The sequence below is a fragment of the Lactuca sativa genome, chromosome 1 (assembly GCF_002870075.4).
Source record: "Lactuca sativa cultivar Salinas chromosome 1, Lsat_Salinas_v11, whole genome shotgun sequence".
NCBI classification, from domain to species: domain Eukaryota; kingdom Viridiplantae; phylum Streptophyta; class Magnoliopsida; order Asterales; family Asteraceae; genus Lactuca; species Lactuca sativa.
Genome location: NC_056623.2, coordinates 122,189,812 through 122,212,578, shown reverse-complemented (window position 1 = coordinate 122,212,578; position 22,767 = coordinate 122,189,812). Strand labels below are relative to the sequence as shown.

General features: G+C 35.3%; 1 protein-coding gene and 1 long non-coding RNA gene across 5 annotated transcripts; both read left to right on the top strand.

The window, feature by feature from the left end:
- The first annotated feature begins 845 nt into the window (after positions 1-845).
- LOC111880151 (myosin-6) lies at positions 846-9,422 on the top strand. 2 transcript variants are annotated; one of them, XM_042902324.2, is made up of 13 exons: positions 846-2,266; positions 2,834-3,004; positions 3,159-3,311; positions 3,388-3,582; positions 4,142-4,243; positions 4,382-4,507; positions 5,483-5,553; positions 5,680-5,752; positions 6,363-6,419; positions 6,587-6,643; positions 7,535-7,615; positions 7,704-7,780; positions 9,055-9,422. In XM_042902324.2, exons 1-13 carry the CDS (start codon positions 1,337-1,339, stop codon positions 9,167-9,169), a joined length of 2,208 nt encoding a protein of 735 aa, XP_042758258.1. In that variant the 5' UTR covers positions 846-1,336; the 3' UTR covers positions 9,170-9,422. The 2 variants fall into 2 exon arrangements, with proteins under 2 accessions (XP_042758258.1, XP_023732320.1); XM_023876552.3 differs by having other exon boundaries at positions 5,653-5,752.
- A 4,206-nt stretch (positions 9,423-13,628) lies between these two features.
- On the top strand, positions 13,629-17,696 carry LOC111880163 (uncharacterized). Of its 3 annotated transcripts, none has more exons than XR_006192040.2 (7): positions 13,629-14,076; positions 14,189-14,315; positions 14,433-14,567; positions 14,727-14,802; positions 15,487-15,601; positions 16,379-16,869; positions 17,153-17,696. It is a non-coding gene; the product is annotated as an uncharacterized LOC111880163 (long non-coding RNA). The 3 variants fall into 3 exon arrangements; XR_002846378.3 differs by having other exon boundaries at positions 14,757-14,802; positions 17,153-17,694; XR_002846379.3 differs by having other exon boundaries at positions 14,757-14,802; positions 16,483-16,869; positions 17,153-17,693.
- The last annotated feature ends 5,071 nt before the right edge of the window (positions 17,697-22,767 follow it).

Below are 22,767 nucleotides of genomic sequence, written 5' to 3'. Positions count from 1 at the left end.
CCCGGTGTTGCACTAACAACACCTATTTTTTCTGTCCGTAGTGGAAAAATATTCGATTTCTTTTCGTTTATACCTATTTTTCATGAATCAGCAACATCTATTTTATTTTGGCAACACCTAATATGTATTCCTGCATCACATATGGACCATATGTTTTTTTATGAATGCATGTATGGATGTTTTTTTTTTAATATAAAATCGTTAGTAAAAAAATTATTATATTTTAACGGGAATAATCTTAATGAAAAAATGAACATGTGGATATAAAGATCATTAAAATCTGATATGGTATTAAGAAGTTACGACGTTAAGAATACAAAAAGTAAGCCAAACCACAAGACCTAACGCAACCAAGCAATAGAGATCGCATTGGACATAAGCATCAACAACCCTAAAAACATCATCAACTATTGTCCCATATAAGATGTCGTGAGAAAAATCTACATAAATCATCCATAAATACTGAATAAGTACAAAAAAAGACTTATTTTGAAACAAAAAAATGTTAAGGACTAAATATGTACGAAAATATTAAGGACTAAATGTGTACAAAATGAAAATTATATTACTCTATTAAGTCATTTTTCCCGGTTAACCTGGAATAATCGATCATAAGGACTTAATGTGTATAGTTTAACAAATTGAAGAGGTAAATATAAAAAAAAAAAAACTCAGTGACCAAAATATATACAAATCAAAAAAATACATTACCTTTTTAAGTTATTATCAATTTATTGTATAAATAAAATTATTACTTTAGAAACAGTCTCTTATTAAAAAGAAAAATTGTCTACTTTATTGCCTAAGAAAACCATTAAAGTTGTCTATTTTATTGCAAAGTGTATAGAAAAAAAAAATTGTTTTCTTGACTTCTGACAGACTAGGAGTTGCCTTCTCTCTTCTCACTGTTGCTCTTTCACAACAGCATTCTCACGTTTCTCTCTCCTCCTCCGACCACCATCCTCTTTTCGCTACCGTCGCCATTTTTCTTCAACAGCCATGCAAATTACAAACCCTTCGGTAATGGGGGTTCACCGGGAGGGTGAACGGGTAGAGGGTAGACGGTTGATTTGAGACGAGAGAGGTCTAAACCTTTCTGTTCGAGCGTGTCCCACAGCCTTTTGGGTAGGACTAAAATCGATAGGATCTGTCTCATTTGACTTCGTTAATAATGCCTGTTTCATCCATGCCAAATACAGTCTGAAAATACTTTTTCTGTTACTGTTCCGGCCATCCACTTTACCAAACGCTACTTAAGCAAACTTGATTTTCTATTAATACACAGCCACCGGAGTTTTCTACCATAACCCTACATCTCCACCAATATCAATAGTCAATGTCTTATTCACGGGTAAACCTTGAAAGTTATCTAATTCCACTGGAGGAGATTAATCGTGCCACCGAAGACTTCAGTCTTGAAAGATATATCGGAAGCGGTGGATTTGGTAAGGTCTACAAAGGGAAACTCTCGGAACACTGGCAAAGCCGCACAGCCGCTATCAAACGCCTAGATAGGGATAGCCGCCAAGGCGAACACGAGTTCCGCAACGAAGTTGAGATGATTTCAAAATTCCACCATGAAAACATCATCTGCTTCATTGGTTACTGTGATGAAAACAACGAGATGATTATTGTTTATGAATATGCTAAGAATGGAAGCCTTGATTATCATCTCGAAGACGTAAAGAAGATGCGCCGCATAACATGGGCACAACGGCTGAAGATTTGCATAGGAGCAGCAAGAGGAATCAATTATCTTCACTCAGGTCTAGGGGAGCACAACCGAGTAATACACAGGGACCTCAAGAGTGCTAACATATTGTTAGATGGTGATTTGGTTGCAAAAATTTGTGATTTTGGCTTGTCAAAATTTTGTCCCAGAAATCAGCCAGATACCCAACTGTACACAAGGGTTGCGGGTACGCAGTTTTACACGGATCCCAGCTACCATGAAAGCCACATCCTAAGTAAAGAATCGGACGTGTATTCATTTGGCGTGATACTCTTTGAAATGCTGAGTGGGATGCTGGTTTATTGTACAAGGAAAATTGGAGATGATAGGCCACAACTTCTGATGAATTTTGTCCGGCGATACCATCTGAAGGATACTGACAGGTTAATTGATCCGAATATAAGAGATCATATTAATAGTCATTCTTTTGATATGTTTAAAGAAATTGCATATCAGTGTATTAATCTCAATGTTATGGAACGCCCTACAATGGACACCGTTATTGAGAGGATTCAGAAAGCATGGGATATTCAAGTAAGTCCTTTAATTTTATTATTTTGAAGGAAATATAGTTCCATCGGCAAGAATGGAAATCACATACAATTAATAGGTTTAATTGTTATGTCTTTGCCCTATCAAACTTTCTTTTTAAGAAGGTTGAATTGCAAATCTTCATTTCCATTTATTGATCACATTTATTCTCAGATGCACAAACTATGAGATTTACAAGTAACAGGTTTACTGAGCTGTTTGAATTTTATTGGTAGAGAAGAAAAGCTTAAATACAAAAAGACCTGTTATTTAAGCAGTACAAAAATTAAAATGATACAAGAATAGGAAATTTTACTAAAAGAACATCTAGAAAGGATCAGATGGAATAGATCAATAGAATCTATGCCCTTTCTTTAATGAGAAGTGATATTTCCATTTAAGAAATCGATCCATCCCCATAAGGTACAACACATTTACAGCTATTGTACAAGTCATCAAAGCATATATTTTGTGTGGATGAGTTAATTTGTTAAGTGGAAATATCACCTCCTTTTTTGATACATGATTTGGTCTATTATATTGTTGAGAGGAGTTTGAATGCCACTGCAGGAGAATGTGGATATCCTTATTGATTGTGTTATGAAAGATATGGGATTCAGTTATGGCAAACCTCTTGCAGCGTTTACCATATACAAATGGCTTATCCATTATAAATATCTTGAAGCTGAAAGAACTACTGTGCTTGATCGACTTATTGAGATTATTATTTTGGCAATTAAGGTACTGGGCATCACCTATTAATTCCCACCAACAGAATGTAAGAGCATATCTGCAATATGTTTGTGTATGCCGGTTGATTTTTCCCCTTAGGGTTAAAAGAGTAAACTTATCGAGGATTATTTCAACCATAAAATGACTGTTCACCTTGTTGCAGGATAAAAATAATAATAATAATAATGAGATGGCTTATTGGTTATCAAATGCATCTACATTGTTATTCTTAATCCAAAAAACTCTAAAACTTGATGATCCAAATTCAGTTTGGAAACCATCCCCTCGAGCTTTGCTATTGCGAAGAATCTCAATGGTATTAATTTTTAATTCTATTATTTTCTTCATCATTCCAGCTTAATGATGTGGTTTCTACTTGTGTGTATAATTAGGGCTTTCATTCATCCCAGTCTTCTATCGGCCTTTCCGAGGCTGAGGCTGCACTTAACATAGTACAACAAGTTGAAGCCAAATACCCAGCTTTGCTTTTCAAGCAGCAACTAACAGCATATGTAGAGAACTTGTACAACATTATTTGTGACAACTTGAAGAAGGAACTGGGACCAATACTTGCCTTATGTATTGAGGTAGTTGGAATTTAAGTCATCCTCATCTGTAATCTCCTTGTATTAGTGTTTTTTAATCATATATAATATATTTATTAATGTTTCTATTGTCAATAGACTTCTTATATTAATTACTTATGATGCACGTATCTGTAATTCTATATTATAATTCTGAAAAGAGTAAATTACACGAATGGTCCCTATGGTTTGGGGTAATTTGCATGTTTGGTCCCTAACTTATTTTTTTTAACTCGGAAGGTCCCTACAGTTTGTTTTTGTTGCGCGCTTGGTCCCTGTCTTTATCTAAAAAGACTATTTTGCCCTTAATTTTTTAATTTATTTAAATAAACACACTCCAACCCGACTTCCACCTCACCTTACCTTACCTACCCCACCTTATTCAAATAAATTAAAAAATCAAGGGCAAAATAGTCTTTTTAGGTAAGACAGGGACCAAGCGCGCAACAAAAACAAGCTGTAGGGACCTTCCGAGTTAAAAAAAAATAAGTTAGGGACCAAACGTGCAAATTACCCCAAACCGTAGGGACCATTCGTGTAATTTACTCTTCTGAAAATTTAGGCTCTACAAATGTCCGAGAGAGTGCCAACATCCGGACAGTCCTTTGGAAAAGATTCTCAATTCAGTCGCTGGCGGGGACCATTACTTGCCTTATGTATCAAGGTAGGTGGAATATGACTCGCTCTTACCTATAATCTCCTTGTATTAGTGTAACCATGCGTTAATATTTTTATTTTCAATTGACTTCACATATTAATTACTTATGATGCATTTATCTGTATTATATTTATGAAAATTTAGGCTCCACAAACGTCCGAAGGAGTGCCAACATCCGGACAGTCCTTTGAAGAAGATTCTCAATTCAGTCACTGGCAAGGCATCGTTGATCGTCTCAACACTCTTCTGAACTCATTGAAAGAAAATTTTGTATGTGTAGATATTATCCATGGCCTCATGCTTGTGTTATAAACGTTAGAATACTTATAACTCTTGAACTCCCCTTTTCTGGAAAAAAAGCAAATATTTCAATAATGGAAATTATAGAAAAATTACCTAAACTTATAGGTTGCGTTTAGTTATGGAAAAACAGTTTTCATTTTCCGTTTTTCCTTTTCCCTTATTAGTTTTCGTTTTTCGTTTTCAATTTTCATTGGAAAATTTAGAAAACGTGTATAGTTAAAACTTATTCATTTTTCATTTTCAGTTTTAGAAAATTAGAAAACGTGTTTAGATATGTATTTTTCTATCGGTTTTCATTTTTAGAAAACGGTAGCGGAGGTAGGGTGAGGGTGGGGGCGGCAGTAGCGGGTCGGCGGCGGTGATGGTGGCGGCAGCAATGGTGCTGGTGCTGGTGATGGGGTAGTGTGGTGATGGTGATGGTAGGTCGGTGATTGTGGTAGTGATGTTGGGTGGGTGGGGGTGGGGGGGGTGTTTGTGTTTGTGGGGGTGAGTGTGGGTGTGGGTTTGTAGGGGTGGGGTAGGGATGTGTGTGTGTGTGTTTGTATGTGTGGGGGTGGGTGGTGTGGGTAGGTAGGTAGGGGTGTGGTGGGTTGGGGGTGTTAAGGTACGGGTAGGTAGAGCTGGATGGGGTGGGAATGGGTATGTGTATATTTTAGAAAAAAATTGGAATTAGAAAAATGTGGAAAACAATGATTATCAATTTTCCAAAAATTTCCAACTTCTTTGTAATTTTAGAAAACGGAAAATTTTCATTTTCCGTTAAAATTTTAGAAAAATAGACGAACTAAACGCGTTTTCAAAATTCTCATTTTTCTTGGAAATTTTTTCCGGAAAACGGGTCATTTTTCTGCAACTAAACGCAACCATAATATTCCATCGAAGAGCCTTGCAAAATTTCATAAGATAGTTTTTGCCAAAATTTCTCATAATGTTGCATTTCAGGTGCCTCCGATAATCATTCAGAAGATATTTGCTCGAACTTTCTCATATATTGATGTGCATCTCTTTAACAGGTGTTTGGTTGCTCAACTTTCTATTTTTGGATCATTTTCTTGGTTTCCTTTCATGAAGACATAAACATTTTTTTTTACAATTATTTTCAATCTAAATAGTATTCTTTCGCGCCAAGAGTGTTTTAGCTTCAGCAATGGGGAATATGTGAAAGCTGGTTTAGCAGCTTTGGAGCTATGGTGTAGTCAGGCAAAAGATGAGGTAATGACTTATTTTGAATTTTTGACCTTTCTCATGTTGTGTATATTTATGCTTTTGTTTGACATCTTTTCTTAGAAATGAATGTAGTTGTTTGTGGTTTGGAATAACTTATGGAACATCAAAGGAGTGATATGTTATTAAGCCTTAGCAGTTGCATTTTTAACAAAAGACAAGAAAAAAAGAAGTAAACATATCAAGAATTCTTCCAATAGTGTTCACTGTGTTCTTATGCTTCTTTTCTTATTAAGGCATTTTACTTTTATAAATCTGACCAATTATAGCAATGTACTTTCATTTATTTCTATTACATCACTGTACTTATGATTCTTCTCTTATTAAGGCATTTTAGTTTTAAAAATCTACTCAATCATAGCATTGTACTTCCAATTTATTATCTTATTCGAAGATTATATTTTAAGAATCCCCAACATTATTACAGTGAAAATTGTCTTTGTATTTGGATGGTATTTTTTTAATTAGGATTTTTTTTCAAAGTTCAGGGTTGTAATAGGAATGAATGAAAGTAGTATGTTATAATTGCTTAAGTAACTCTTTGTAATATGATAAGCTAAGCCTCAGTAGGATCTAAAAAATGTTTTCTATATTACAGTATGCAGGCTCAGCTTGGGATGAACTTAGGCATATTAGACAAGCTATTAGATTCTTGGTATGTTTCTTCCATCTAAGTTATACCTTAAAGGCTTAGTCTTGTTTGTTTCTTTCCCTAACAAAGGCCTTTCTTTTTCTTAATTCTCTAATTCCAAAATAAGTTGTTTCAGACAGTGGTTCCTTGTTTTTTGTGTCAACCTTATTAAATGTTTTTATGACCATCAGACTATACATCAGACGAACAAGATATTGTTTGTTGAAATCACCAATGATCTATGCCCTGTAAGTTTCTCTCTCTCTCTCTCTCTCTCTCTCTCTCTCTCTCTCTCTCATGCACACACACATGATATGAGACTCAAGCACGAATTCAAACCAATTTCAAAATAAATATAAACTAAACCATGATCATTGTCTAAAAGATCTTATATTGAAAAAACCAAAATTATCAAAGGCCCACTACCCAATCAAATTCTCCACACAAGTTCTGTTAATTACCTAATCTCTGCTGTAACCAGTTTCTACACAAAGACTATGTTTGGTGCACTAGCTGAAAAACTAGCTCATAACTGAAAAGCTAGCTGCTAGCTAATAAAAAATGATGTTTGTTAACTAGCTGATAAGCTAGCTGAAATATGTAAAATGACATAAAAGGGCATGAAGAAGATTGTATTTTTTTATAATTAATAAAGGCTATATTTAGGAGAATTTTAAAAAGTTTAATAAGGTCGTTGAAATTCTAGTCTTAGTAGCTTTTTAAAAAAGTAGTTTGTAAGCTATTTTTTGGTTTGCTAAACATAACAACCTAAAAAAGCTTGAAAAATAAGCTAGCTGTGACATTTTCAAACATAATCCAAAACCAAGAATTACAATCAAGTTGTAAGTGTTGAATAGATTTATTATTGTATCTCATGGTTATTTGTGTAGCATATCTAGCAGATTGGATTAGGATAGATTTAATCATTGTATCCCATGATTTAAATAAAACTGGCTATCATATTAAATGCCAAGGGATTATCTCAATGGGAATAAATAGCCCCTCCTTGCAGTGGGTAATAGTTTAAAAGAAAAATATCAGTTGGAAATTTCACGTCATTTGACTAGAATTAAGCATGATAGGATGCACATGTTCTCTTCCCCATTCTAATTCTATGAGTTGACATTATTTAATTCCAGATTCTAAGTATACAACAGTTGCATAGAATATGCACTATGTCTTCCGATGAAACACACAACACTCGGACTATATCCCAAGATGTAAGTGCTACATGTAAAATTTCATCTTTGATAGGAATTGAAGCTATTTTAAGATATAAAATTAGCTTGTCATTATGTTTTTAATCAGGTTACTTCAAGAATAAAGACACTTATGGCAGCAGATTCCAATGGTACCGGTACCTTTCTGTTAGACGAAGATTCCAGGTATAATGCTTGGTGTTGTTTTTGATGATAGCTGTCATTTGAGTAGAAACTTTCAGAAATTATATGGCAGCCACTCCTGATATTTGAGAAAATTTTACCAAAACACATAATGTTTATGCAATACTTGTTAAATATCACAAAGCCTACGAGTGTGTTTGGTTGTGGAAAATTTTCTAGTTTTCAATGAAAATTTTGAAAATGCATTTTGTTGATTCAGTTATAAAAAAATTTCTTTTTTCCATATTGTATGTAAATTAGAAAACTGATTTTTACAGTTTTCCAAAGTTTTTAAATTTCTAAGATAGAAAATAGAAACTCCACCGGTTCCAACCAAACGTGTTTTCTAAAATTTTCATTGAAATCTGAAAATGAAAACTCAACTCTGTTTTCTGAAAACATTTTTTGGAAAATGAAAACAGTTTTCCACAACACATTTGGTTGTGGAAAATTGTTTTCATTTCTCTAGAAAATAGAGTTGAGTTGAGTTTTCAGTTTTCAATGAAAATTTTAGAAAATACGTTTGGTTTAAACCGATGGAGTTTTCATTTTCCATTTTAGAAATTTAGAAAACTGTAAAATTCATTTTTCTAACATACATACAATTTGGAAAACAAAAAATTTTCATTTTCTTGGAAATTTTTTAAAAATTGAATCAATCAAACGCGTTTTCAAAATTTTCATGGAAAATTAGAAAATTTTCCTCAACCAAAGACACCTTAATCTTGTTTGAACTCTTTTTACTATGCTCAATTTGTCCCAAAGAGAACAAATTCAATTACAATTCCTTTTAGTAAATTTACCTTCTTACAAAATGCTACAGAATGACTTTTTTGTCCAATATTTATATGAACTTGAAAGATTTAAATTTTTTTTTCCTTAATGTGAATCTTGTAGCAGGCCTCTCTTTCTTTGGGAGAAAAGAATTATAATAAAAATATGTTTTTCTTTCACTAGTTTATTTCCTGTTGCAACATGAGAACAATACAGTTCTGAATTCTTGGATTTCTTCTCATCCACATGCTTCTTTAATTAGATAGATTCTTGTTTTCGTGATGTGTTACTGATTCTATGAAACTTAGATTCATTGTTTGCAATTGCATCAACCCCTATTTTACATAATATGACCCACCCAAAACCAATATCCAAAAATTATGAGTTGAATGGAGTCGGTTTCAGTTTTATTGTGAATGTTCTTGGGAACTTCCTTAATTGGCATTATCCATTGCAAAAACAACTGTATTACCATTTAACAATCTGTGTTTCATAAACTGCAGCATGCCTTCCTTCGTTGATGACCTCTCCACATCCTTGGAGCTAAAAGATTTTGTAAATGTTAAACTTGATGTAGAACATGTCAATTATCAAGCCCTCCAGTTTTTGTACAACTAAAGATCTGAGGTATAAGAGATTATGTTATGTTTCCCAGTGTATGTAGCATAGCTTTGCATGTATGTAAAGTTACAAGAAAAACAGTGTATGTAGCATAGCTTTGCATGTATGTAAAGTTACAAGAAAAACGTATCACATGCATACATCAAAAGCCCCCCTTCAATTAAATGAAATGTAGTTGAGGGTGTGCTTAGTTTGATGACATGATAAAACTCATAAATGAATAAAATGTACAAGGTAATGGAATGAGTCACATTAAGTATTCCATTGTCATGTTTGATTGCTCTATTAAAATAATAGAGCTAATAAATAGCTGTGATTTTGTCTAAATTACATATCCGGTCCCTAATTTTTTTCATTGCACTATAACAGTCTTTGTGTAAAGATTTTTTTGCGGTCCCAAGCAGACATGAAAACGTCATATTGCCTTTTTATCTTAATTTCTTTAGTTTTTAATTATTTGTATATTATTCATAAATAATAAAATAAATTAATGTGATTTATAAATTAGTGGGTCCTACCACCCCCACACACTCATATTCTCCTTTCCCTTCCAACCTTTTTTTTCACCTTCACCTTTGATTAATTCATACCCGAACACCTCTGTCCAATAAGCTTGGTATACTGTAGGTTTCGCGACTGTATGGGACATGTCCCTCCATGTAACGCTTGATCCAGGTATTATTTCTCAACATTTTATGGTTTGGACGGGAACTCGACGAGTTGGGGAGCTCCAACTCGTCGTGTAGGGATCTATATGGACGTGGGATAAGGGTCTACTTGACGAGTAGACGTTGGAAAGGAAAAACCCTAATTTTCAGGGTTTGCATCATATTTAAAGGCTTTAAGCCTCATTGTTAGCCTCCCTCATCGTCCTCTCAGTCCAGAGAAACCCTAAATCATGTCTCATCTCCCATTTTTGATTGTGTGTGAGTTAAAAGAGTGTGTTCCTTAGTATTTTTGAAGCAGTTGAGGTTGGTGGTGTATAGTTGAAAGGAGAAGCTTTAGATCCGGGGATTTCTCTGTTGTGGCAGCTATATTAAGGTATAAAGTCGATACCTTGACTATTCTTTTACTAGATCTCGTCCCTTGAAAATTTATGGCCATTATTAGCCTATTTTGGGACCATTCTTGGGTTTGAGCATGTGTAGAGTCAGATATATTGTTGTCATTGGGCTTTGTATGTTCGGTCCATATGTAATCACGGTTTGGGCCTGTCCAACCGTGTAGTTTCTTCTAGGGTTTAGTATATAAGGTGCATGCATGCATTCTTATCATTAACGCTTTCATTATTATCTTTATTATTGTTCTGTAAACCCTAGCACATCTCTACAGTAGAAGTTCTTGATTAAGCTCTTCTAAGGTGTGACTATATTATAATCATTCGACATTCGTTTGATTCATCTTGTGTTCATATGTTTGTTTGTTACATCTATTTACCTGTTAAAGTTCTAATCGATCTAAAGAGTTTTTGTCTCATCAATTGGCATCCATACACATCTCTTCTGTTGAAGAAGGTTTAGGGTTTTCCGCTATTATCGTTTTCTGTTAAGAGTCGTCATCTTGTCATTGGCGTAGTTCTTAGATATCGATATTACCCTAACTTTGTTTACAAGTCTGTTCTTTAGCAGGTTTTCAAATAAAATCATCATGCCTATCGATGATTCACAAACAAACCCGATCAACATCTCCAACAGTATTGGATCAACCACTAGGATTCCTATCCTATACACTCAATATGAGGTTTGGATGCACCACTTTGAAGATTATGTGATTGGCTCAGAAGACAATGGATACTTAATCTGGGAGGCGATCACTGTAGGTCCGTTTGATCACTCTGGCACAAACAGACCAATCAAGACTCAAAAGGAGTACAACCAACTCATGGTTGATGTAAAGGATGTGAGTAACATTAAAGCGCTAAGAATGATTAGATTTGCCCTGCAATCTGACACTTTCGTCTGGTCAGTTCATGCTCAACGGCTAAGGAGGTTTGGGATAGGCTAAAAGAACTATATTCCATTGATGAGGATCTTGAGCATTCTATTCAGAACCTATTACTATATGAGTTTGGAGACTTCAAGCAAAAACCGGAAGAGAAGCTCATCCAAGCCTTTGATCGGTTCAATCATCTTCTCAGTAGAATGATAAAGCACGACATAGAAAGGAAGGTAATTGAGCAAAAGGTCACATTTATGAATGGTCTAAGACCCGAATGGATGGCAGTGGTGTCTACAGTAAAAGCTCATGAACATTTTAAAGCTTACTCTCTGGCGAAGCTTGTGGGGATTTTGAAGTCACACGAAAGTGCACTAACCAAAGAAACGAATGTGGTTTCAAGTATGGGATCTTTAGCCCTTGTCTCAAAGGGAAAGAATGTAGCTGAAGAAGAAGATTTAGATATGTCAGAATATGATCTCACAAATGAAGAGTATGCATTGATGGTTTCCAATCCAAAGAAGTTTGTCAGAAGAAAGTTTCCCAACTCCAAGAACCGAAACTGGCAACGAAGCTACAGTTCTGATAAAGCAAATGAGGAACCGAAGAACACTCCTCAGCAAGAAGAAGCGAAGAAGGACAGTAAAGTTGTAGGTGACTATGGATTTGATTGTCACTTTTGCAAAGGCAAAAATCATTTTTCCAAAGATTGTGTCTTGGGGAAAATGTCAGAGAAGAACAAGAATGAAGACGATGAAGCCTACTACCTGAGAAAGTTAGAGGAAATAAAAAAGAAGAAAGTTGCTGCTAACAATTCCATGAATGCTTTAATTGTGCAGGAAAATCTCATGGATGATGAGTTCGGTGGCGTGGAAGTCTGGTCTACAGACTCTGAGGATGAAGAGGTTCGTAAGCCCACACATGGCAGGGCTTTCGTGGCGAAAGAAGCTGAAGTTGAAGGTGCAGGAAAGTGCTTGATGGTGACCGTTGGAGTGTCACAGATGAGAGGATACAATACTGATGGGGGTTGTGTTGAAGCAAGTGAGCGAGAAGACAGGTGCTTCGCTACCAAACCGGTTGGCGAGCAGATCAACGGGTGCGACCAGTTGATCAAGAAGGTACAATCTATTCTTGCATCACTGAAAATCCCTGTCACTGACTATGAAAAAGAACTGAACGAATTAAAATTTAAATTTTCTAGTTTAAGTGGTAGTTTAACTCAAAATCGCCTCACAAACTCTAACCTAACTGATCAACTCAGCAAGGTGTCTTCGAAGAGTGAGGAAAGGCGGATGTGGATTGAGCGAAAGGAGATCGAGTTAATTAGGTCTAAGGATGAAACAATTTATTTGCAAAGGGATAATTTAAAGCTTTTGAAACAGAGAAACATTTTTTGTTTGATTGTTAAGCGTTTATATTCTAATATCACCCAATTGCATCTAGATTGTGAGATAGGTAAGAAGATTCACAATATGATCTTGCCCTTCCTTGAATTAAAGGAGGATGAAATTGATGCTGATGTGTATAATTATGAATCTGTTGTTTCTTTTGATGAAGTTTCTCCTGGTTATAAAATATGTCTTGACAAAATAGAGTCATTTATCAAGTCCAAACCATAAGGACATGCTTAAGAACCTTTTGGACGAAAATGACAATTTCTTATATATATATATATATATATATATATATATATATATATATATATATATATATATATATATATATATATATATATATATATATATATATATATTAAAGATGACCACTTCATTGAATAGTGAAGTGGAGTGTTTTTTTTTGGCAAAAATGGCCCATAGGTTTTCTTATTTTGATTGGTTCAGATTTTTAACACTAAAATTTGTGATGTTGATAATTTGGTCTCTTAGAAGCTATGCTATCAATAGCGGCGCCATAGCGTTTTGCGATGTTACTAAACCGCTATTTTGAAATAGCGTTTTCAAATAGCGGTGACGCTATTAGCGGCGCTATTGACCACTATTTACTGCGAAACTCATCAGCGCTATAGCGACGCTACACTCGCTTTTATAATTTCGTACATATTGAGCTACTTTGACAAAGAAAAAAACGATTGTGTGTTATTTCAATATTAAATCTTTATTTTTTTAACTAGTCCACTATACTTTTTGTCTTAATAACTCCAAATAATAAATATAATTAATTGCAAACTACAAATCAACAAATGACAACTTCCATTTCTCGTCTGTTTCAGTACTTAGAAACCAAGAACGACTTGAGCTGTAATGACATTTTGACACTTTTTAATTTCCATATAACTATATTATAATATTATATACAAATTATGTTATGTTTTTATATGATTTTTTATGATATTAATTCCATATAGTATTAATAATCTAATATATAAATTTAGTATAACTATATAATATAAATTATACATGATATTAAAAAACCGCTATACCACTGTATTATACCACCGCGGTAACCGCGATTTCAAATAGCCTTATATAACCGAAATTTGGACTGCCATAACTGCTTAACTTAGAAGATAATTGGAGCTGATACGTGTCGTTCCCCGCCTTCCCCCACCGGTTCTGCTTACCTTCCCCCCACCTGCTTCAGAACGCCTAAGGTTTCTTGCTTTCTTCCCCTCCATCTCCCTCTAAACTCATCAGCAAGATTCCTTTTGTTTTAGGGCCTTAGGAACCGAGTGAAGCTTCCATCTTGGTTTCGAGGTCTTTGGCCAGTGCTTTCTCCGTGTCCGTTCCCGAATCCGTCTTTACTTTATGTCCAGTTTCGTACGTCTTCTTCAACCATACCACCGCCATCTTTTCGTCTCCTTCGATGCTTGCCTGGTCTATTCCTACGTATAGTGAACCGACTTATGAATAGTACCGTTCTTCCATCTTTTGTGTTTTCACTACGATTCAAAGTTGGATAAGGAGATTGAGGGCCAGCGGGTTCTGGGAAGAGGCAATTGGATGCTTTAGGTAATTCTCCCAGTTCTTCACACGACTTTATCTATATATGTCGAACCATAATTGTGTAAATAAATCGAATTGCTTTGTGTGCTGTAGCTTAATTGCTTGATTCTTCTTTCAGGTAGGGAATATCGTCGCAGTTTGTAGCAATTTATGAACTCATTTTGTGACAAATTGATACCTACTACTCAATTTACGAGAACTGATGTATGTACCAGCCATAAAAAAAGGCTACGATCACTTTTTTGGTAAATTTACTTCTCCACCTGTTTATAATATATATGAAAACTGAGAATTTTAGATTTTATGCTTTGGTGATTAAAAATATATTTTGGTCAAGCGTGATTCTTCAAAATTGTGTACAGGTTAAAAACTTTATGTCATTTGTGATCAGCCACCTTACAAACTGCATGATTGTGATTGAATGTAGCCCCTCCTACTTTATGCCTCTTCTCACTGTTCCTCTCTCATCTCTCCAATTCATGATCATATGTCACAAGGTAAACCATCTTCCCTCACTGTCACTCAGTCTCACCTCAAATCCTTTCTACTTTTTCTTGAATCTAAAGCTCAAACTTGAAAATTGAAAAAAAAAAAAAAAAAAAACTAGATTTAAATCTTAACTAATTTTTTGGGTACTAATTATTGGTGATGTTTAGATGAAAAAAATGAAATACTCATTTGTGTAGGTGAAGAAAGAGCAGGAGTAGTGTGGATATTTGGATGATAGAAAAGGTTTGTTTCCTTCTTTTATTGGGATAATATTTCATGAAATGTAATCCTAGATTTTCTTCTATTTGACCTAGATCATCGTTCTGTTTAGATAAACTAGCAACAAAATTCATTAGATAATTCATGCACATTCATTACATAATTCATGCACATTTCGTGTTCGATGAAATGCTCAGCTAGATATCATGAACAATCAATCTAAATGTGTAATGTATTATATTTTGATTATTTTTTGAGATTAAGTAGACATCTTCTCCTAATGTTTTCACTATTCTTTCAGATTGAATTGATATTTTCTTTCGTTTTTTAGATGGTAATGGATTTAAGAAAAGCAATACGTATTTACGAAACCATAGTCTCATTTTCTCCTAAATTACAGAACAATTTATGACCTTCTGTCTCTTGCTGAATTTTTTACTGGTAAGATGCATACAAAATCTTTAACAATAATCCACCGGTTTATTTAATCAATATCGGACATGTGTTTACTTTACTTGGGGTTGTACAGGACATGGTGACTTTTTTTTTTTTTTTCTAAATGCTGGAAACAACTAGAAAGTACCTGCTCTTTTCTAAAGAAGGAACCACAAATTGCTTGGATGGTTTTTGTTGGCTGTGCTTATTTTTTATTTAGAGTTAAATGCATATTATGCTTTGTTTTTTATCCAATATATTTGTACATTATAGGGCTAGCATGATAGTGTGCGGAGATACTTATGACTATTATCAACTACCGAAGCTGATGAACTGGCTACAAAGCTTAATGAAGATGATAGACGAATTGAATGTTTCTGTTGGCCAGGTAAATGACCTTTTACTGGCACATTTTTCAAGTTCATTCTAATAATATTTTTTCACATTTTATTCTTTTTTTTTTTCTCTATTGATTTCATCCACACCACACAACAGAATTATTAAGTTTAGATAATTAAAGTATCTTCGGTGCCTTCTAATTAATTGTAGTATGTATGTGCTACTTTCTAATAGATTAATTTGATTAACATACCGTATTAAAATAATTTAAGATACTCATAAAAGTGGGGGCAAGTCAAGGCAGCGTTACCAATGAGTCTTTTTTATATTTTTTATTTTCTTTTTTTAATTTAGATATATAAGTGCCAGCTTATAATCTTATATATTCTATGAAAGCACTTGGGTGAATTGTTAGGTGATTGATGTATGTTTTTTGACTAACAAATGTAAATTAACATAACTTTTTTTAAACTATCCAAGTTAAATATGTTTTGTAGTTATCTTATACGATTACAATATATTTTATGCTTTGATTGTTTTTTACTTTGTAAATTTTTTAGCCATGTTATGTTGATGAAATAGGTGATTGATCAATGTGGATTGATGGATGATTTCTTTTAACATGGTGGAATCGGTCAGATGTGTGATTTAGCTTTTTTAGAGAGAAAAAAAAATTAAAGATTTGAAAAAAAAATGTGCATTCAGCTTCCGTAATCTTTTATTGAGTACATAGTTGACTATTTTCTTATTTTTTGCTTATTTGTATATATTAATTTTCAATGTGCTTTATAAAAGATACTATCGTAACATATTGTTTTGTATAAAGGTTTTATGTAGTAGGATAAACGAAAACAGCTTTAGCAGTTGGATACCGGAAAAATAAATAGAAGCATACATCTGAAATGAAAACAACACTCTTTGTTGGTGCAGCAAAAGTTTATTCATCTTTGGCTTCAAAAGCAATGTCAAGACATTTTAGGTGTTTGAGAGATGGAATTGTAAGTCAGATCAAGGTGACGAAGAAGGCAATGGGAGAAAAAGACATTTCTTCCCCTGATGCAATGAGAGGAGAGACTCCCAGACTAAGGGTTCTTGATCAGACGCTGAGGCAAGAATGGCCTTTTCAACAGATGACGATGATGGATAGCCACCCATGGCGTCCTCAACGGGGGTTGCCTGAGTGATCTGTATCCATTCTTCGTGCTTGGCTCTTTGAACACTTCTTCCACCCGTACGCGAACGGCTACTATCATCTCTCTCGATCCAATGATCTTGTGTGGCCTTTCTTTTACTTCACAAGTGAACATAACCTGTTAGGTAAAAATCCCTAAAGCCATGTAGCCACTATTTTGATTTGTAGGTTTGTATGTGGGATGTCATCTGTATGTGTGTGTGTGTGTATAATCTGCTATGTATGTGTGTAAGATCTAATTTATATTTTCTGTCACACCTAATCTCTATGGATGTGTATGACCTGCTCTTTATGCATCTATGAATATATGATATGGTATGTATGTGTTTGTCATATGATATGAATTTATATGTTGTCTTTTTATCATGGGTTTTTGTTTTCTAATGTTATCATTTAATTTATATGCAGGGTCACCATTAGAGTATGGACCTATAACACCTTTGTCGGACGAAAAGTTGTTGGTGTTCATTTTCATTTTCTTTTAGTGAAACCATATAGACACATGTTTGTTACTCTTAGGTATTTGTCCCCAAAAATTCTATGATATTTTATTCCTACTACTTTATCAGTATTTGTTCTGTTGTTTTGCAAAATACATCGACACAAACAGGTTTGATACAAGTTGTACCTTACATCAGATTCTAAGTATTGGTTGTTACAGAGATTTTTTTGTCTTACTTTGTTTGTTACAAGGACTTGGTTGTTTCCTCATTTGTGTGATGATGTTCAATTAGGAGTGGTGGTAGATTCATATGGGTGAAAGTTGAATATACAGTTGGTAGAAAGCTTTTGACATCTTCTCACACCAAGATTAGTTTCTGTGTTTGTTTCTTCAAGGTTCATTGTTTTGGGTCTTTACTCTTTAATTTTCTATTTTTGTCATGAATATTTGGAGATAATATCTATGTTTTTACTGTTATGGATGAACTTTTGGTCGGCTTCCACCAGGTATTCGATGAAATGTGTAGGTCGTTTCTTTTGTTTTGTTATCATCACTTTGCCTAAAAGTATCGATGAAACAATATCATTGCCCCATAACAATACTCAAACTATAAACAAATAGTTGATCAAATAACATCTACAAAGAACAAACAACGGAAAAAAGTTGTCGCATCCGACCCCCGCAACGCGGGGGTTCCCCACCTAGTTGAAAATTAAAATCGATACCATGCAAGAGTTTGACTCGTTGAATGCTAAGTTGAGTTCAGAAAACAAAATTGATGTTGAAAACACTTCTGAATTTGATGAAGCTGATGATATAAGTCGAATATCTGTAAAGGATGAGGTGGACTGTTCTGAATTTTCCAAAAGCGAACCCGAACCTATCAAAAATCTCATTTCTGAAAATTCAGTTGAGTTCGTTCGTTTGTCCTAAAATTAGACCAAAATCCTAAAAGAAAAAGCAGTGGTATATCAAAAGGTGCAAACCACTCCAAATCAGGTCTATGCAGTTACAGGAGTCACACAGCAGCAAACAACCGAATTGACTGCTATAGTGAACGAAGATAATGTTGAAGGATGTGATGAATTCTTCTGGTCGGCTCCAATCGACAATGCTGAGACAATTGGTCTATCTGAGAAAACATCTTAGAGGGTCAAAAGAAGATATGTGGCAGAACCACTTAATAAGCCTACAAGCTTTGATGTACCAAGCTCAAGTGGTATCAAAAAGATTTCAAGAGAACCAGTCAAGGCAACAAGCGAAACCTCCTCGCTAAAGAGTGAAACTCATGATAAAACACCGAAACCTAAAGTTAATATCCATAAAACTCCAAAGCAACTGTCAGAGCAGAAACATCAACGTAATATGAGATATAAAAAGAATCTCACTGAAAGGAAGCAGTTTTGGCAGTCCCAAAACCCTAATTTCGTTCGCTTAGAAAATATGTCTAACATTAAGGAAGTAACATCAAAGAATAACTCCACTTCTTATACTCACTGCTCCACTTGCAATCAAGTGAAATGAAGAAGTAGTTTCGGTTCCCTACCTAGCAGCGAAAAGACCCGAAGGAGAAATTTCGGTTCCCAATCTTCAACCGAAAGGAACCAAAAGCACAATTTCGCTACTAAAACACATTCCACTCACTCAAAGCAAAAACCAAACGTGGATGTAAAAGGAAAAGGGAAGCTAGTCTCAGAAGACGAAAAGAAGACAAAGAAGACGACTGCTAACCCTAGGAAACAAGATCAAAAATTTGACGCTAATGAAACGAAAGCTAACAAAATCAAAGTTTTCACAATTAAAAGAAAAGATAAAACCACCTTAATAAAAAGAACTTATATGGTTGATCTTTCTCTTGTTATTCTCTGTTCTGTAAAAGGCTCACTAGGACCCAAGCAACTTTGGGTTCTTAAATCTGCTTGATTTTTGTAGGATATGCGTGACGAGCAGTTCGATGATGAATGGTACATAGATAGTTGCTGCTCGCGTCATATGACAGGAAGGAGGGAAGAGTTAAGGGAGTTTCTGGCCCTTAAAGATGGAGGATGTGTTAAATACGACAATAATTCTTTCGGCACAATCAAAGGCTATGGGATGATTACTAACGGTGAATTCTCGATTCGAAAGGTAGCGTATGTGGAAGGATTGCAGCATAATCTTATCAGTGTTTCTCAACTGGTTGTGGGAACTGGACTGAAGGTCTCATTCGATGATGAAGGATCGGAAATTGTGGAAAAAAAAGACCAAGACGGTTCTGTTGAGATCACAAAGAAAAGGCGAAATGTATCCATTGAACCTCAATCCGATACGAGGGAAGCCAGCTGTATGTCTATTGACAAAAGCGCATTCTGACGAAAGTTGGCTGTGGCACCGAAGACTCTCATACCTTAACTTCAAGGACATTAATAAGCTAGTTCTTGGTGATCACGTACGAGGACCGCCACTTCTTAAGTTTGACAAGGAACATTTGTGTGCTGCATGTGAAATGGGAAAGCAAAGTAGGAAGAGTCATCCAACTCGTGTTAACACAAAGATTATCGAACCGCTTGAGCTACTACATATCGACTTGTGTGGTCCTTCGGCTATTGAAAGCATCGATGGTAACAAGTATATTCTTGTCATAGTTGATGATTTTTCTCGTTTTACCTGGGTTTTCTTTCTTAAAAAGAAATCAGAAGCAACGCCTAAGCTCAAAATCTTCATAAAGCAAGTAGAGCTTCAACTACAAAAGGTGGTTAGAAACATTTGAAGTGATAATGAGTTGGAATTCAAAAACCAAGTGTTTGAAGAATTTCTAACTGAAAAGGGAGTGTCTCACAATTTCTCTGCTCCCTATACTCCTCAACAAAATGGCGTCGTGGAAAGACGAAATCGTTCGTTGTGTGAAGCCGCCCGAACCATGCTCAACTTTGCTTCGTTGCCCTTGTATTTCTGGGCAGATGCCATTGCAGCTGCTTGCTACACCCAGAATCGGTCTTTTCTCAACAATAGATTCTCAATAACTCCTTATGAAATTCTGAATAATCGCAAGCCGAATGTCAAGTTTTTCCACGTCTTTGGTTCAAGGTGTTTCATCTTTAATTCTAAAGAGAACCGAAACAAATACGATATAAAGGCAGATGAGGGAATCTTTCTTGGCTATTCCCTTACTTCAAAGGCTTATAGGGTTCTTAGCAGACGTTCACGAAAGATCGAGGAAACCTATTACGTCGCTTTTGATGATAATTACATGAAGAAACAGTCGACAGGCAAAGCCACAATGGGTGGAATCTTTCCACAAACAGGCCAAGTATCGGTTCCAATTTCCAACTTATTTGAAGAATATGTGCTGCTCTTTGATGAACCGAAGACTACCATACTTTCTGAAGCGAAAGCAACTGATAACAAAGTTGATAATCTGAAGAAAATAATTGATGAAGCTGCTAAAGTCATGGAAAACAACCCACAACAGCCAAGTGAATCTACCCATTCTACATTCCAGGGGGAGGGTCCCACTACAACAAAACGACCCGAATCACCTCTCCAGGGGGAGAACCCATCAACAGCAATTCCCAATGAAAGTCCAATCGAGGGGGAGAATTCTGACCCTGAAGCCGAAATCATTTCATCATTCGAGGGGAAGAATGTAAATACAAATGATGATGATACTCAGTCAGAATTCGAGGAAGAAGTGAATGCCGAATTGGACCCCTCCTATGATCCAAAATACCCTCCTCTCACAAAATGGACAAAAGTGTTGGATTAGTGTCTAAGTCCATAACTATTTTGGTATGTACTTGACCCGATGGTGCATGGTCCTTTTGGGTTGCCTTCACCAAAGCAACTTGATAGGATGAATTATGGAGAGAAAGGATTAAATATGATTTATTAATATATTATGGGAATAATATATTAAAGGAGAAATCATATTGTTTAATTAATATTAGTCAAGAATTAATTAGTAATTAGTTTTGTGACTAAAAGAGACTAATTAAACTTAAGGGACTGGAATTGTAATTATAAGATAGTTGCAATTTGGGCCATGGATTGTCTTTTATTAAGGAGTGGATGAATTCTATAGGGAAACCCATGAGAAATCGTCCAAGTCCATAAGGAAAGGAATCCATGGGTTGCTTAGGGCTTAAGCATCCAAATTAGGGTTTCCTTGTTAGATAACCCTAATAGCCTCACTATATATAGACCCTTAAGGGACCAAAAACGTGGGGAAGCAGTGTGCTAGGGTTTATACATGTTTTTGGTGGCCTCCATCCTCTCTCCTCTTCATCCTCTTGCTTATGGTGTTTGTGAACCATTAGAGGAGTGACACTTGTGACTCTAAGCATTCCAAAGTCAATTCAAGGTGGAATTGGGATTGTTATTGCTACATAATAATCAAGGTGACATCTTAAACCTAATTATATGTTAATATCGATTTCCATATGCTAGAATTAGGGTTTATAGTCTTGGATTCAAAGCATGTACAATAGAGAAACCTAGATCCAAGCATTAGGGTTTGTATGAGCACATAGGATGTCTTATGACCAAAACCCATCAAAAAGATCATCCAAAACCTAAATTATTGGTGAATCATCAGAAAGAGTTCTGACAGGTTCTTAACTGAAAGCGAAGCAAACTGCATTATTCTCTCAAGTGGAATTTTGTATGTTTAATTAATTTGTCTCCAAAATTGAACCTAAGACTGTCAACACTGCACTCGATCACTCTGATTGGGTACAAGCAATGCAAGATGAACTCAATCGGTTTGAGCGAAACTAAGTATGGAGACTGATTCCCACACCAAAGGATGCATCTGTGGTTGGATTGAAGTGGGTTTTTAGAAACAAGATGGATAAAGAAGGGAATGTGATCCGTAAGAAAGCAAGGCTTGTAGTAAAGGGATACTGCTAAGAGGAATGTATTGACTATGAAGAAACTTTCGCTCCAGTAGCAAGGTTAGAATCTATACGAATATTTCTGGCATATGCTGCTCATAAGAACTTTGAAGTATATCAAATGGACGTCAAGTGTGCATTCTTAAATGGAGAATTAGAAGAAACAGTGTATGTTGAGCAATTACCTGGCTTCGTGAACGAAAAGTATCCGGATCACTGCTACATTCTTGATAAGGCGGTTGGCTTGAAGCAAGCTCCTAGAGCATGGTATGAAACCCTTACTCGATTTCTAAAAATGTCGAAATTTAAACAAGGTTCGGTTGACTCAACCTTCTTTCGCAAGAAAGAGGGTGACCATTTAATGATCGTCCAAATTTATGTCGATGACATCATCTTTGGTTCCACGAATCCTGGCTTAACAGCCGAATTTAGGAAGTTGATGGAGACTAAGTTTGAGATGAGCTCAATGGGTCCAATTAACTTTTCCTTGGCTTGAATATTAGACAGGTACCCGAAGGCATTTTTATTAATCAAGAGGCTTACACAAAGACTTTACTAGCCAAGTTTGGAATGATGAGAGACTCAAAAGTGAAGGTTCCTATGGCGTTTGGCACGAAGTTAGCACCTTCTCTGGAAAAATTGGCTGCTGATATGACATTCTATCATCAAATGATAGGGCCTTTGATGTATCTAACAACTAGCCGACCAAA

Coding starts and splice junctions, on each gene's coding strand:
- LOC111880151 (XM_023876552.3), top strand. CDS start 1,337: ATGTCTTATTCACGGGTAAACCTTGAAAGTTATCTAATTCCACTGGAG. Junction 4,508..5,482: donor ACTCATTGAAAGAAAATTTT/GTATGTGTAGAT, acceptor GTTGCATTTCAG/GTGCCTCCGATAATCATTCA. Junction 5,554..5,652: donor GATGTGCATCTCTTTAACAG/GTGTTTGGTTGC, acceptor CAATCTAAATAG/TATTCTTTCGCGCCAAGAGT.